At 41.9% G+C, this 15,272-nt stretch overlaps 1 protein-coding gene across 1 annotated transcript in view; it reads left to right on the forward strand.

Annotated features, from left to right (window-relative positions):
- Nucleotides 1-4,082: 4,082 nt before the first annotated feature.
- The window catches only part of FBN1 (fibrillin 1), a 290,028-nt gene continuing 278,838 nt past the window's right edge, over nt 4,083-15,272 (forward strand). Inside the window, exon 1 of the mRNA XM_072624719.1 lies at nt 4,083-4,283. Coding sequence (XP_072480820.1) covers nt 4,123-4,283 — 161 coding nt within the window. The 5' untranslated portion in view covers nt 4,083-4,122. The remainder of the gene's footprint in view (nt 4,284-15,272) is intronic.

Consider the following 15,272-nt stretch of genomic DNA (forward strand, 5'->3'; position numbering starts at 1 on the left):
CCCTGTTCTAGATCACTAGTTGTTAAACGACAGCCAGCTGGCCAAATCCAGCTGTTAGGCTGGTTTTGCATGGCCCTTGAGTGAAGAATGGTTTTTACATTTTAAAATAAAGTTTTATTGTATTTTGAAAATGTAAAAACCATTCTTATCTCAGAGGCTATACAAAAACAGGTGGCAAGCTGGATTGAACTCTCCCTTGGATTGCTGACCCATGTTCTAGATCTCTATTTACTGGCAGAGCTGAGCTGGCACACATACCTTAGGGACACTTAAATACTAGAAATCTTTTCTTGTCATTGGCTATGGGGTCCAAACACTTTCCTACACCAGGGTAAGGCACCATTTGTCAGTGCTTGGAATCTGCTTCTTTGGGGAGTGAATCCCACACTCCATATGTTTCTTACAATGGTTAAATCAATGCTGTTTTGGACATATCATAATACAAACATATTTTTCACCTCTCCCAGTAATAAAGTAGGATCATTTCCTTTCAAGTTGACTCTCAGAAGCTAAGCAAAGAGAATCATAAAGGAGGGAGTGATCAATATGTCAAATGCAGTGGGAAGACAGAGGAGAATAAGAACTATTAAAAGACCTTTGGATTTGATGAGGAGGCAGTTATTTCAGAAGGTTAAGGGAGGTGGGTGATGAGTGATGAGGAAATGGAGGCAGTAAGTACAGAATACTCCTTTGAGGAACTGGGCTGGGAAAGGAAGGAGATAGGATTATAGCTGGAAGGAGAGAAGGACCAAAGTTGTTCTTGTTTTTGTTTTTTTTTGTTTTAAGATAAGGAAGAATTGTGTATATTTAAAGTCAGAGGCTTCTTTCAGTAAAGGAGAGATTGGAGATGATAGAAAAGGAAGAGATAACTGTGGGATCAAGTTTCCTCAGGAGAAATGATATCCAGAGCAAAGAAAAGGGTAAGCTGACCTTAATAAAATTCTCATTCATAAATGAATTGGACTATAATTTAAAAAATATGTGTTGTAGCATTCATTAAGATAGCAAAATATATGCATACGTGTGTATATATACATATATGTGTCAGTCTATCTACCTACTTATCTATCCATCTGTGCAGTAACAGGACATGAGCTGCATCTGTGATTTCACTGGTATTTGGAAATTGTAGGTCATTAAACTCTCTCTGCCCCTGAAGGCTGGCAAGTTCCCTATAGTTTCTGTATATGTGTGTGTGTGTCTATATATATAGAGAGACACACACACACACACACACACACATATATATGTGTATGTATATATGTATATGTGTATGTATATATGTACTCATACACATACATATCTCTATTTATCTTAGAGAGATTCAGTCACTTATTCATGGTCACAGAGTCAAAATGGGTCAGAGGCAAGACTTAAACCCAGGTCTTCTTGACTCTGAGGCCATCATGCTGTTTACTAAGCAAAGCTGACTCATACAAATAACACCACCCATATAGTTAGTATATACTTATATAAACATAGATATATATCATGATAATTTATATAAAGCATTTTGCAGCCTTTAAAGTGTTACATAAATATCAGATATTATTTTAAAATGCTTTATGGATGTAGACCAAGTCTGTCGCAGTAGAAAGGTGGGTGACATACTGTCTGCTGTCCAAGCAACAATCTCGATATGTTTGGAGAGTTCCCACAGAGCAGTAACAATGAATTTTTTTCACTTAGGGAATAGCCTAGTGGGGATTGGGAGTGGGGTGGCAGATGCCAATGGTGGTACACTTGGGCTCGGAATAGGAACAGCCTCTCCTCCACCTGTACTGTGCAATGGCTGGATATCCTCATTCCTCAAACCCAAGGAGGAAGCAGGAGTGTTGGAAGACAACAGGGCCCCTCTGATGGTGGCTTAGACAGGGTGAGGGAGTGGGGTACAGTGCTGGCACCATGTCCTTTCCTTGGAGCAAAGTTCCGGGGAGATTAGGGAAATCATTTTTTACTTACAGTGACTCTTCAATACTTTGTACTAAATTGTAAAGGAGGTGAGATCTTCCTCAGTAGAACGAGGTCCCATAACATAAAGTTAGGAAATAATATATGGGAAAGTTACACCTGGGTTCAGATCCTACCACTGCTACTTACTAGCCCTGAGAATTGGGGCGAATCACTTCAAGTCTGTTTCCTTTTCAATGAAATAAGAAGGGTGGACTAGATAATCTCTAAAGTCCCTCCCTTTCCTTCCAAGCAGCCAACATCCTACAATTCGAAAGAGTTAGTCGAGTAGCCCCAAACGCTGTCTTCGTCCTACAGGATTTTAGATGGGACTCTAATTTTCTTTTTACGTTTCAGTTCTCTACCAGTCATTTCCATGCAGTCCCTTCCAGTACCCAAGGCAGAAGGGAGCCCTGGCTAGCTCTGGAGCCCGGCAGTTTGCTGCTCCTGGCAGAGCTGGGCTGGTGCCTGGGCTCGGTAGCGTCGGGCTCCCGGGTTCCAGCGCTTTTCCTTTCTTAAGAGCTGCTAAAAGGTGCCGCCAGCACCGGGGCCATTTCCCTTATAAGGGGAACGCAAATACCACAGCATTTTTTCCTCTTCGGAAACCGCTAACTCCACGGTGAGCCCCGCACCTCCGGGAGAGGGGGTTCTCCATGGGTTGCCCATGTGTGTTTGGGGGAGGGCTGGGGGATCCTTGCTTTGCTCTGAGTCGGTCCCACAAGAGGCCATCGCCTCCTTCGCTCTGCTTGCCAGCTTCCAGCATCCACCCAAATAAACCAACTGTAGGAGCCAGACGCTCCGTTCCGACTCTCCAGACAGCCAGACACAATGTGGCCTGAGCTGCGCCCAGACGGTGCCGGCTAGCGGACTCCGAACCAGGTAGCGATCTACGGGGGGGCGCCTCCGACCCCCCGATCGCCAGCCAGTGCCCAGAACCCGCCCGGGCTCGGGCGCCCGGAGGGCGGGCGGCGCACATCTGGACCCATCCCTGCCTGCCAGCGGTGCGCCCGCTGCCTGGCGCGTGGGGCCGGCCCGGGGTGGGGTCGGGGGGCCCGGGCACATTCCTGGCGCAGGTGGCACGGCTCCCTCCCGGTCAGACGGCGCGATCACGGGAGAGGTTAATCTCCGGTCTAGACTTCCCCGCCGCAGAGTGGGCGCAGCCCCCGGCCACCTCTGCTCACCCCCTCCCAGCCCAGGAGGTCCCGGACATGTCTCCCCTCCTCCCCCCGCCCCGATCCTGGGAGGGGAGGCCCCGGGGCTCGGCTGCGGCTGGCAGCGGGGAGTGGAAAGGGAGGGGACGGCGGGGGCCGGGGGGCGGGGGCGGCCGGGAGGGGAGGGGGGTGTCATTTTCTTTCTTTTTTTCTTTTTTTTTGAAAAAAAAGATTCCTCTCGCGAGAGAGCGCTGCGCGGACGATACTTGAAGAGGTGGGAGAGGAGGGGGCCGCGGCACAGACGGTGGGTGCCGGAGCGGCAGAGGCGGCCACAGCTGGGACAGCTGCGGGGCGGGCGGCGACGGCGGCGGCCACCGGGGTAGGCAGCCCCGGCCGGGGGACCGGGGGCCGGGGGCCGGGGCCGGGGCCGGGGCCCGGGCTGGGGCGGGGGGCTGGCGCCGGCCCTCCCGCCTGACAGCTTCCTGGCCCGGGGCTCCCGGCTGCCGGGCTCCGCGGGGCAGGAGGGGTCGGCGGGGCGGGTCCCCCCGCGCCGGGGCCGGTGCCATGGAAGGGCAGCGGGGAGAGCGTCCGAGGGCTCCGAGCCGGGGCCTGGGAGCCTGGCTCGGGCTCCTGGATGCGCTGGCGGAGGCAGGGCTCGGGCGCCTGGGCTCGGGCGCCTGGACCGGGGTCCCTGGCTCGGCTCTGGCAGCGCCGCGGGGCCGCGACGACCCCGGAGGTTCTCATTCCTTTCCCCCCTCGGGGTGTTTGTCCTTCTCTTGCAGCTGGCGGCAGCTGCTGGAAGCGGGAGAGAGGCGGTGCCCGGCGGGTGACTGGAGCTCGGAGCCCGGCGGAGCGGAGCGGAGCCGCGCGCTCAGGGGCGCAGCGGCCGCCCCAGCCCCAGCCCCGGCCCCGGCCCCAGCCCGGCACAGCGGCCGCAGCAGCCCGGGAGGAGGCGGAGGCGGAGGCGGAGGAGGAGGAGGAGGAGGAGGAGGGAGCCCGGAGCCCGCGGCCGATCGGCACCATGCGGAGAGGGGGGCTGCTGGAGCTAGCCCTGGGATTTACCGTGCTCTTGTCTTCCTACCCGAGCCATGGTGCTGAAGGCAATTCCGAGACGGGGAACGTGAAGGAAACCCGAGCCAGCCGGGCCAAGAGAAGAGGCGGAGGCCACGATGCGCTCAAAGGGTAACTCGGGGGGCTGGCTCGTTTGGGGGCCTTCCCTGGTCCCAGAGGAAACCTCCCAGGCCAGGGGGCAGGGAAGGCTCACTGCCACCGAGGGCTGATGGGGAGATCTTGGAGCATCTCTGCCCCAAGAAGGGCTGGCTTTGGGCGCTGCGGACCTTTGAGAGGTGGTACCCGAAGGGGCTGAGCTAGGGCTTCCCGGTCCTTTTTGGACACGAGTGAAGAAAAGAGAGGGAGTGCAGGCCAGTCCTGGCCAAAAGGCACCTAACCCAAGGTTGAGTCCAGGGGACAGCAGGGTGGAGCTGTCTCTGGAAATAAGGAACAAGATTCCCTGCAGAGCCTGAGACGGGTGGATCTTATTGTTTAGGGGAAGTTTCTCTTCCACTGGCTGGAATAAAAGGGATGATACAGAATTAAATAAAACTTCTGGATGGTCTGATCTTACCCATCCCTTTTTAAAAGCTGTGCCCGCAAGTCCAAGAACTGAGTTTCCTAGGTAAGGTTGCTTTTTACATGATCACACAGGGAAACACGAAAGTATATTTGCGAATTTGTTAGGTTGGAATCCGCTAATTTAGGTGATGACAGCAAAGATGCTGTCAGCTGTGAAATTAGTTATATATTTATGCATTCACAGTCTTAGGTAGGATTTTAATAGCTATTACAATAGAAATCCCTGTTACAGAAAATATTTACCTTCGAAAGTTTTGTTAGATAGTGAGTTTAATTGTAAGAACTTTGAAATAGCAGATCTGATTTCTAAATGTGGGGGGAGGGGTTAAGAACCACTTCCCCTGATGGTTTGGGCTTTTTTTTTTTTTTAGTTTAGAACAGAAACTCCTCTACCTCTTACTGCTTAGGTGCATATCATCATGGAAGCAGAGTTGTGGATGCTAGAGCATAGCATCAAAAATTTTTGAGCTGGAATTTAAAGGTTAACCTTAGAAATTATGTAGTCTGACTCATTTTACAGATGGAGAAACTGAGGCTGGGTAGGTTGGATAACTTTTGGAGATTCTTTTTAAGTCCCACGAATCTGTGAAAAAATAATATCTAGATACTTAACTATTTATACACTGAAGTTTTCTGTCAAGTTCCTTATCATTTAGATGTTATTATGGCCCTGGATATCACTTATAAACCTGGATGACCCTCCCATATATGGGGAGGCCCACCAGTATATAGAGGAGAAGTTAATTTGACCTGCTTTCCCTATGTGCTATCACAGTATTGAATGAACAGTTCAACTGGCACTTCTGAATCCTAGAAACTGTCACTGGCTCAGTACTGGAACTTAGACAAGGGTTTTGTCATATCCAAGATGCTTGAACAATTATTGTACCCTAAACCCAGGAAATTCCTCTGATTAACATGCTACCATTACAGTTTACTGATGAAAACAAGTTCAACTGTTGAGACTATGATAAAATTTTAATCCACCCTGATATAATTTCATTTGACCAACTTCTAACCTAGTTTCTCTCTGACATTTTTGAACTGTGTGTAAAATATCATGATTTTAAATCACATAGGCCTAAATCTTGATATAAATAATTTTAAAAGGCTTGATTTAATAAAAATATATTTTATAGTTTTATTTATGTTTTGACAGTAATAGAGTCTTCAGAGGGGCCATCAGGATTGATCAGAACCCTTATCTCTCTTGTCCATATCCTGCTGTTAACAATCATATTCTCTCTGGGGATCCAAGACCATAGTCTGAGAACTGAAACTAAACACTGTTTTCTTTTGTTGTTGTTTGATGGAAACTATTACATTTCTAAAACTAGGCACTGACTCCTTTTTAGGCAGACTAGCTTTCTTTAATTAAAAAAAAAGATTATACCAAGAAGCCATTAGGAACCCCTATTGTTGTAAATCTTTTCTTAAAAGGTCAGAATACCTCACAATTAGTTTTAATATTTGTTGCTATTATTGTGATATTTATAGATGCTATTGTAGAAAAAAGATTATAATGATTAACTTTGAATAGTTTTATTCAAACAAAATATGGTTTAGACAAAAATTTGAAGTAGAATGCAAGTATTTTAAAAGCTGACTTTCAAATGCTATATTTAAAAACCTATTTTTCCTACTGCAATTAAAATTCTAGATGAACAGACCTTTAAATTGGGTGCCCTGTGTCAAGAATGATTATAAACATTTCCAGTGGCAGAAAATTTTCCATATTTTTCTGGTAATTACTGATATTTTACAGAATTCAATAGTTTAAAAAGTGATTTCTATTCCAGATCCTTCTTTGTATATGACAAAAGCCTGTGTTTGTGGAATTTTCATGAAAATGCTGGTCTCATGGAATTAAAAATGATTCTGACAACAGGTAGTTTCAAAGTTGTGTGATGCCCAGTTGGTGGCAGCAACTTTCAGTGTCAGTAACTTTCTGCCTGTTAGAATGTGTTTTAGACACATTAACTTTCCCCATATGCCAGTCTAGTCTCACCATTAAATATGGCCTTCTTGGCTTTTCCCTGATGTGACAGGTGGCTAACAACCTACTCAGATATCCACTTCTGGGTCTCTCTTTCTCTCTCTTTCTCTGGCTAGCTTTCCTGACCCTCCCCATTTCATAAGCTAGGGACCTGCTTGGGTTTCCCTATTAGGGTGTTTCCCCTCTGGCCTGTCTTTCTCTCTTCCCACCCTATGGCAGGCATCCCATGTCTCCCCTCCCTTTCCCCCACCCCCAAGTCAGAATTTGTTCCACAGTGGAAATTTAAGCATCCTTCAGCCTCTTTCCAACTCTTGTAGTGTTTTCCTAGGGTATATTACCAGATTCCACTTTTGAAGGGAATCTTTTTTTTAATGGAATGAGTGTGGTCCCTACCCACTCCTTAAAAAATGAGATTTTGCTCTATTTTCAAATGATAATTTTATAAGTTTGAAAAATATCTTAAAATACGAAACTTAAAAGTAATGTTATTTTATGTGGGTTTTGCTTAGTCATGTCAAAAGATTTTATGAAAAAAATAATGTAATCTTAGCTTTATTGTTAGGATTGTAGTTCAGGAAAACTTTTCCCAGCTAAGTTCTGAACTCCTGTGATTAGAGGAAAGTATGGGAAACAGTCCAATCTTAGAACAACCTCTCCTGGAACAGTGCTAGTTGTGCATCATTTATTTATGATTTCCTTATTTCTTTATTTCCCAAATATGGACATATTACAGTTTTTGGTCAAAGGGCAAAATGCTTTAAAGTAAAACTCTTTCCCCCAAGTTTCTGGGAGGATAGATGAAGGTCTTCTCTTCCCATTGCTTGGTTTACAGTTACCTGAGGGAGATTGTATATTAGAAAGTTTGCCCCTTTGTTTAAGTTTCCTTTTTGGCTTTGTTTATTTTGTTCTACAGAGGTGTTATTGCTAGAAATCTACATTGAGTCTAGAGGGCACAGATGCCATATATGTTTGACTGCAAGACTCTGTGAGATTGATTACACAGAAGTCTGTTATTAACATAAAGGCCTTCAAGACAAGAGACAGAAAAAGAATTGTAGACTTTATGAAGTTGTATTTTTCCTTTACAAAAGCAATTTTAAGGTTTCATTGGATGGGTCAAATAATAAAATATGGAGTGGAAGATTATTTAAAAACTTCTCGTAACCCAATATTGCCATAAATCTTTGTTTTGGACCATCAAGGAAGCTCAGAAGGAGCATAATTTTCAGTCTTTATTTTGAAAGGTTTGCATGGTCTTTAAAAAAAAAAAAAGAGGTAGTTAAAGTCGGTTATGACCCAGGTGACTTGTTTTGCACTATTGAAGTTGTTTATACAAAACATACAGGGTGATGATGTCATAAAATTAAGTAGAAAAATTCAGCAAATAATTACTAAGCAACTTCATGCAAGAGACTGTGGTAGGTGCTGGGTGTTCTCCAGGTGGGATATGAATGGATTAAAACATGTCCTCTTACAGCATGGAATAATTGAGAGCTAATGGAAACATAAGTGGGTGTATCCATTGAACTTATTTGGAATATTCATATTCTTCTTTGGTACCTTGGACAACAGATATTTATATAAGATTACAAAATTTGCCAAAGACTCTAATTGTGTAAAACACTGAGTAAATTGTCACTGTATTTATGCCCTAGTTTTTCACCACTCCTTATTTTAGGTCAACATTAAGGCAAACAACAAGCTTTCCCAGTTAAGGTTGTTCAGTTTTAATCTATATACATGTTACAATTATTGAGAATTAATAAGCTATTTTTAAAAATTATGTTTTGAGGAATAAAATCGTCATCTTTGGTTTAAGGCTAACAGACACACACACACACAGACACAGAGACACACAGACCCAGACCCAGACACACACACAGACCCAGACACACAGACACACAGACACACACCCCAAACCAGACTTTTATATTATACAATTATAAACGTAACTTTTTTTCGTGGAAATAAGGAAGAAAAAACATCCACAGATAATAATTGGCAGCCCCCTACGTATGCCGTATCAGCTTATCATGGCAGTATTTAAAGATTAATGGTTCATCTTGATCCAGTCTTAATGTAAGCATCTCTGGGGGCTATACTCAACTTTCTTTTATATGTTAATTAAATTCTAAAACATTAATTCATTGATTTAGTATCATTGAGTGACCATTTCATTCTGTGTAATAATGGACATTTGCATGTCAGTTTACATAGACTCTCATTTGATCCTTATTTCAACATGTGAACTCGAAAATACAAGTACTATTATTCCCAGTTTTTTGTGTTGTTTTCAGTTTCTTTGAACTGAACTTTTATTGTTGTAGGGAATTCTGGACTAGGAAACTTCCATGACCAATGCAAGTCAATAACTGCTCTCCAACTTCAGGTCTTAGAAAGTGACCTGGAGCACTCAGAGGTTAAGAGACTAGTCTAGGGTCACACATCTGCCATGTGTCTGAGGTAGGATTTGAATCTTGACTTCAAGACTGAGTTACTAGGGTGTGCGGTGGTGTAGTGGACAGATATACCAACCCTGGAGTCCAGAGAACCGGAGACAAGCTGTGTGACCTGGGGCAAGTCACTTGGATTGTCACTCTCCACACCAAAAAAAAAAAAAAGAAAAAAAAGAAAAATCAACTTTCTAGTGCTCCCTCAGAGTTACTCTGCACTTCCCATTTAGAGATAAGGCTTGGAAGTTATTTACCCAAGATCACATAACTAGCAAGTAGCAGAATGAGACTTTGACCACAGGCCTTCTGTCCAAATGGATTTCTCTTTCCATTCCGCGCAGACATCTTAAGTGGGAAGTGAAGTTTCATTTCTTACTGTAAAAGAGCTCAAACATGACACTGATGAAAGAACTAGGGAACAAATTATAAAGCAACATCTAAGTGCATTGTAATGTACTGAGTATAAGTGAAAATGTGTATGTTCCATCTTACTTCCTCATTGACTTCCATTATACGTTTTGAGATATATTCTTACAGATTTACTTTTGTTTAGACATAATTCAATTACACTTAAGATTATTAACATTCAATTATTCAGTGATGCCAAGTGGCATCAAATTTTTGTCAGTTACACATTAGTGAATTCATCCGCAAAACTCCTGGGTTGCCCGGCTGGATTTGGAAAAGAGGTGTAAAGCATGAGAAGGCGTGGATGGGCTGAATTCTGTACTAGCATAGTAATTGCCCACATCACATAAGACAATGCATGTTAAGCACTTTGTAACCCTTAAGGGGCTATATGAATGTGAGCTGTTATTATTATCTTAATTATCATGCATGAAATCACAGATCTATCATCATATTGAAATATGTAACTCGTAAAAAAAAGTCAGTTGGAAAACATCTGCATAGTTTCTGCAAAGTTATGAAAAGCATAGTGTCATTTTTGGAAAAAAATGTATTGATGACCTAGGGTTTTATATTTCTTCCCCAGAAAATCATCCATAAAAAAAGAAAGATAAAGGAGAAAAATATGAAGCAAAAGTGAATACATATTGAAAAATCCTGACATTATATTCTGTTCCATATCCATAGCTACCCACCCCCCACCTTTGCACAGAATGAGGGAAAGGCAACTTTTCATATTTCTTCTTTTAGTCCAAGCTGGGTTATTATAATTTCATAGAATTCAGTTTTGATTGTTTTGTGGATATTCTTTCCATTTGTGATCATTTGTATATGTTCTTTTCTGGTTTCTGCTTATTTAATTATGCATCAGTTCACAAAAGTCTTCTCATGCTTCTCATCATATTCATACTTTCTTCTCTTGTAACATTCCTTTACATTTATGTGCTGTAACTTGCTTGGCCATTCACTAGTTAATGGACACATTCTTTGTTTCTAGTTCTTTGCTACTATAAACAATGAATATTTTGGTAAACGTTGGGACTTGTCTTTAATCTCTTGGGTAGTATATCCCAGCAGTGGAATATTGTGAGACCTCTGGTCACTTTCTTAGCATGATTCCAAATTGCTTGCTAGAATGGTTAGAACAATTCATAGCTCCATACAAAGTACGTTAGTATATCTGTCTTTCCATAATCCATCCAATAATGACTCCATCTTTTGTCATTTTTGCCATTTATTCTGTATATGATGCAAAACTTGAGTGTTTTTGATGTGTATTTGTCTTATTGGAGTTTGGAACAATGTTTCATATGGTTTTAAATAGTTTATGATTCTTCTTTGACTCTTTATATATGGGGGAGGGGCTTTGGGTTGCATATGTTCCTGTTATCTCCCTGTATATCTTGAACAAAAAGGCATAATATCCAATCACAGAAGTTTAGAACTGGAAGGAACTTCATAGGGCATCTAGAAAACCTAGAGTAAGTCTGTGTTCCTTCTACTGTAAAGTACAAACAGCCTGGCAATTAAGACTCTTCAAAGTCTGCATCCTTCCATTCTTCCTCTACATTATTATATTATATTCATTTTGTGCTCCAGCCAAACTCTACTACTAACTGCTCGGAACACTCCATTCCATCTCCATCCTCTCTGCTTCTACAGAAGGTAATTAATTCTGTATCCCTGAAATGAATTTCCTATTGCACTCTGCTTCTCACAAGTCTTTTCTTACTTTTAAGGCTCTGTAGTTTAGCTCGTCTTCCTCAATTGTTAATATTCGCTTTATCTGCAGATTATGTGTATGTCATATCTCTTCAGTAAAGTGTAAACTCCTTGAAGGCAGTAACTATTTCATTCTTTGTTTTTGCATCCCTTAGCATCTAGTCCCATGACTTTTCCATAGCACAGAATCTGAGAGTTCAAAGGGAGCTCAGTAGCTATCTAGTCCAGTCTGCAGATTGAAGAAATCTCCTTGGTAATGTATCTGACAAGTGGTTTTCTAGCCTTTACTTGACAGTATCTTGAGTTAGCTTTTTCTACTCTGGGACAACTCTAATTTGATATCAGGAAATCTTTCCTGATTTTAAGCCTGTGTTGGCCACTTTATAATTTTTAGCCTTACTCCTGGTTCTGCCTTCTGAGGCTAAAGAAAACTTCCACATGGAAGTCTTTCAGATACTTGAAGGAAGCTAACATTTGCTCATATCTCTCCCCATCTTTTCTTCTCTAGGTGAAATATCCCCAGTTCCTTCGGTTGGTCCTCAAATGATATAGACTTAAGTCCCTTCACCCTCCTGATTGCCCTCCTTGGGCAACACTTTAATTTATCATTGTCCTTCTTAAACTATGAGACTTAGAACAGAACACAATATTCTGAATGAGATCTGATTAGGGCAGATGCAGTAAGCCTATCACCTCCCTATTCCTGGAAGCTCTGCTTCTCTTAATGTAGCCTGAGATGGCTGCCATATTATATTGTGGCTCCTAGTGAATGTGTATATACTGAGTGCTCAGTTTATTCATTTAATAAGCATTAGTGATAATTAATGTATTCAATTGAATATTACATGACAATCTATAGTAAATTACTACTTATTTGGGAGCTCTCACAGTCCAAGTGAGTATCTGAGAAGCCACATGCACAATGTTATTACTCTTAAGTATTTACCGAAAAAGCACTACTATGTAGTATGCATATTATGTACATATTTGCTTGTATGTACATGTGTATTTCTCTCTCTATATGTCTTTGTTTGCCCAAGGTCACACAGACGGTGAGTTGGCAGAGCCAAGATTCAAACACATATCCTCTGACACCAGACCTAGTTGCCCTTTCTACTATTATGCTGACTTGCTATTTTCTAATAAGTAGTTCATGGAAATGTCAGCCTTTCAGTCCAAGGGGTCAAGGAATCTATTAAACTTGGGATTGCAGGCTGTGAGGATTTGTCTGTGTAATGGCAGATCTTGGTTTCAGCTTTCATATGGCATTGTCATCTCAGCTTATCTCAGTCCTTTGTTGACATTAGTGCCATATCTATTTATTCAGCCTTCTCCGAGTTGGAAGTGATGGAAAGAAAATTCTTCCTTAAAACAAAACACTTAATTACTTTGCCATTTGGGGAAAGTATGTGCCAGATATGGAGTGAGCCTCGTGTGAAGGAGGGCAGCTCTGTTTCTATCGGTGCTTTGCATTAGTGTTTTGAAATGTTGTGAATTCCTTGACCATGTGTAGGAAATGTTAAAGCCAAATGTTAGTATCCATACACATATAATATGATTTATTCTTAAGATAGTGAGGCGGGATAGGATTGTCTTACATATCTTGTCTTACAGGATATAGCTGTTTACATGGAATTTTATTGCACAATACTTTTAAGTTTCACGGGATTAATGGATTTCATTAGCAGGCTTTCTTTCTTTCCTTTTTTTTTGTTAGAAACTTCATAAGCAGAACTTGAGATAATAAAGGCAGCACCAGGGATGTGTTTTAAGATGGAAGATAATGAATGAATGAGTCAAAAGGCACTTATTAAACACTCATGTGCAAAGTGTCAGGGCTGTGAATAGGAATGTAAGACAGTTCCTGCTCTCAAGAATCTCCCATCTTTCTGGAGGGACATAAGCCAAATAAGAGATTTCAGCTGCAAATGACATGGAAAGATCTAAGAGTCTTTAGTCCATTTTCTTTAATACCATTTCTACTGATAAAATAACTTCTACATTGGACGTTGAGTCTTTTGACAGTGCCAAGGACTTTGGTGATGAGCACTTTTTTTTTTTCTGGGTTGTGTTAGCCGCAGGAGTAGATAGGAAGGAAAAGAGTAGGCTATAAGAGGGAAAAATTAAAATAATGAAAGTACTGTCAAGTGTGCTGGAAAACCTTAACACGTATGTCTGGGAATTTTGGAGGAGTGAAAAGGAAAGTGGATAGATCGGGGTGGGGGTGGGGAACCTGTGGCCTCCAGTCCACATGTGGCCTTATAGGACCTTGGCTGCAGCCTTTTAACTTGAGTCCAAGTTTTACAGAACAAATCCTTTTATTAAGGGGATTTGTTCTATGAAGTTTGGAGTCAGTCAAAGGGCTGCACTTGAGGGCCTAGAGGGCCTCGAGTGTTTCCTGCCCTGAGTTAGATTATGGTTTAAACAGGGAGGTAGTAGGTGAGAATTTGCAGAGAGGAAGTCGTGGGTTAGAGCAGGACAGGTTCCCTGGAAGAAGTAAATGAGAGATCCGGGCTTCCTCTATTTCAGGTAATGGTCTAGGTATTCATTAGCCTCAGTCATGCCCTGTAGGTAGCCATGTGGTGGGCAGAGATACCATGGATCCTTTCTTCTTAGGGTGCTCCTCTTTATTTTTATTTTTATCTTTATTTTTATAGGGTGACACCCTTGAACCAAAATCTTCTGCTTTGGATAATAATTTTAATCCCCACTCTGTTCCTGACCCTTGTCTTAGGTCAGCATCTATGATATTTTATAATAAATAGAAATTTCTGGCTCAGGTATAGACCAAATTCTATAATAGAGATGTAATTGGGGTCAAAAAGTTTTATTTAAAAAATATATTACCAAAACAGAGTAACACTGAGAAATATTAGATAGTCAAGTTTATAAAGGTGAAGTTATCTTAATTTAGTTTAAGTTGGCCTGAAGGAAGGTGTATTACCTATCAGTAACAGGTCTGTATAGTCTACTCCCTAACCCAAATCTAGCATCTTTCCCAGTTATGGCTGAGATTTGGCTTTTTACTAGATGAAATTCAACTTCTTTACCTTTGAATTGAATTAAACTTTTGTCCCAGTCAGAATTTTAATGACAATGCATTTTAAGCATATGCATGTCTCTTTTGCTAGTGGGTCTCTTAGCACACAGGATTAACTATTTTCTGAATTCAAATATGGCATCTCCTTCTTGGTCCTCAATAAGACCTGTTACCTTTCAGCCAGTTCACAGTGTTGGGAGGACAGATACCTGCTGTATGCAACAAGTGGGAGTTTCCCCTTTTCTGGAATGCAGTAGGGTATGGTGCATGCAGTACTTGGACTAAATTTGGAAACCTGGATTTGGATCCTGCCTGTGATATTGACTTGTTCTTTGGCCATTGGGAGATCACCTAAATTTCCTGTGTCTCAGATTCGTCATCCATGAAATGGGGATAAGGATACCTTTATGTTCTTTAGAAAATAGACTCCAGCAAAATGGAAGCTCTTTGAAAGCAGGGACTATTTGGTTTTTGCCTTTTTATGTCTGGCATCTAGCATGGTACCTCACACATAGTAGATATTTAATAAATATTTATTGAACAGTGATGTAATTAGAAATCATACCTTGGGATAATTGAGACTCTGTTAAAAAAACCTGTCATATAGGGAATCTCTAGGCATTGACCATAGAGTATCTAGCAGGCTTGAATCCCACTAAATCAAGCTTGAGAGTGGTATTTAATGGGGACTGTCAAGGACATGGGTTAGTAAAGGACATTATTAGTTCAGTACAAACATACAAATATATCAAAAATAACTCCTATATAAAGAAATTATGGACCTTAACAATTTTAATCCTAAAAATATGAAGCACACAGTTATTTCTGAAAGGAGGATGGCAATAAATATTTCTTTTGGGCCCGCCTGGCCTTGACTTGACATGAGGCCACTTGGACTCCCCAGCTTCTGGCAGAGAAGG

The sequence above is a fragment of the Notamacropus eugenii genome, chromosome 7 (assembly GCF_028372415.1).
Source record: "Notamacropus eugenii isolate mMacEug1 chromosome 7, mMacEug1.pri_v2, whole genome shotgun sequence".
NCBI classification, from domain to species: Eukaryota; Metazoa; Chordata; class Mammalia; order Diprotodontia; family Macropodidae; genus Notamacropus; species Notamacropus eugenii.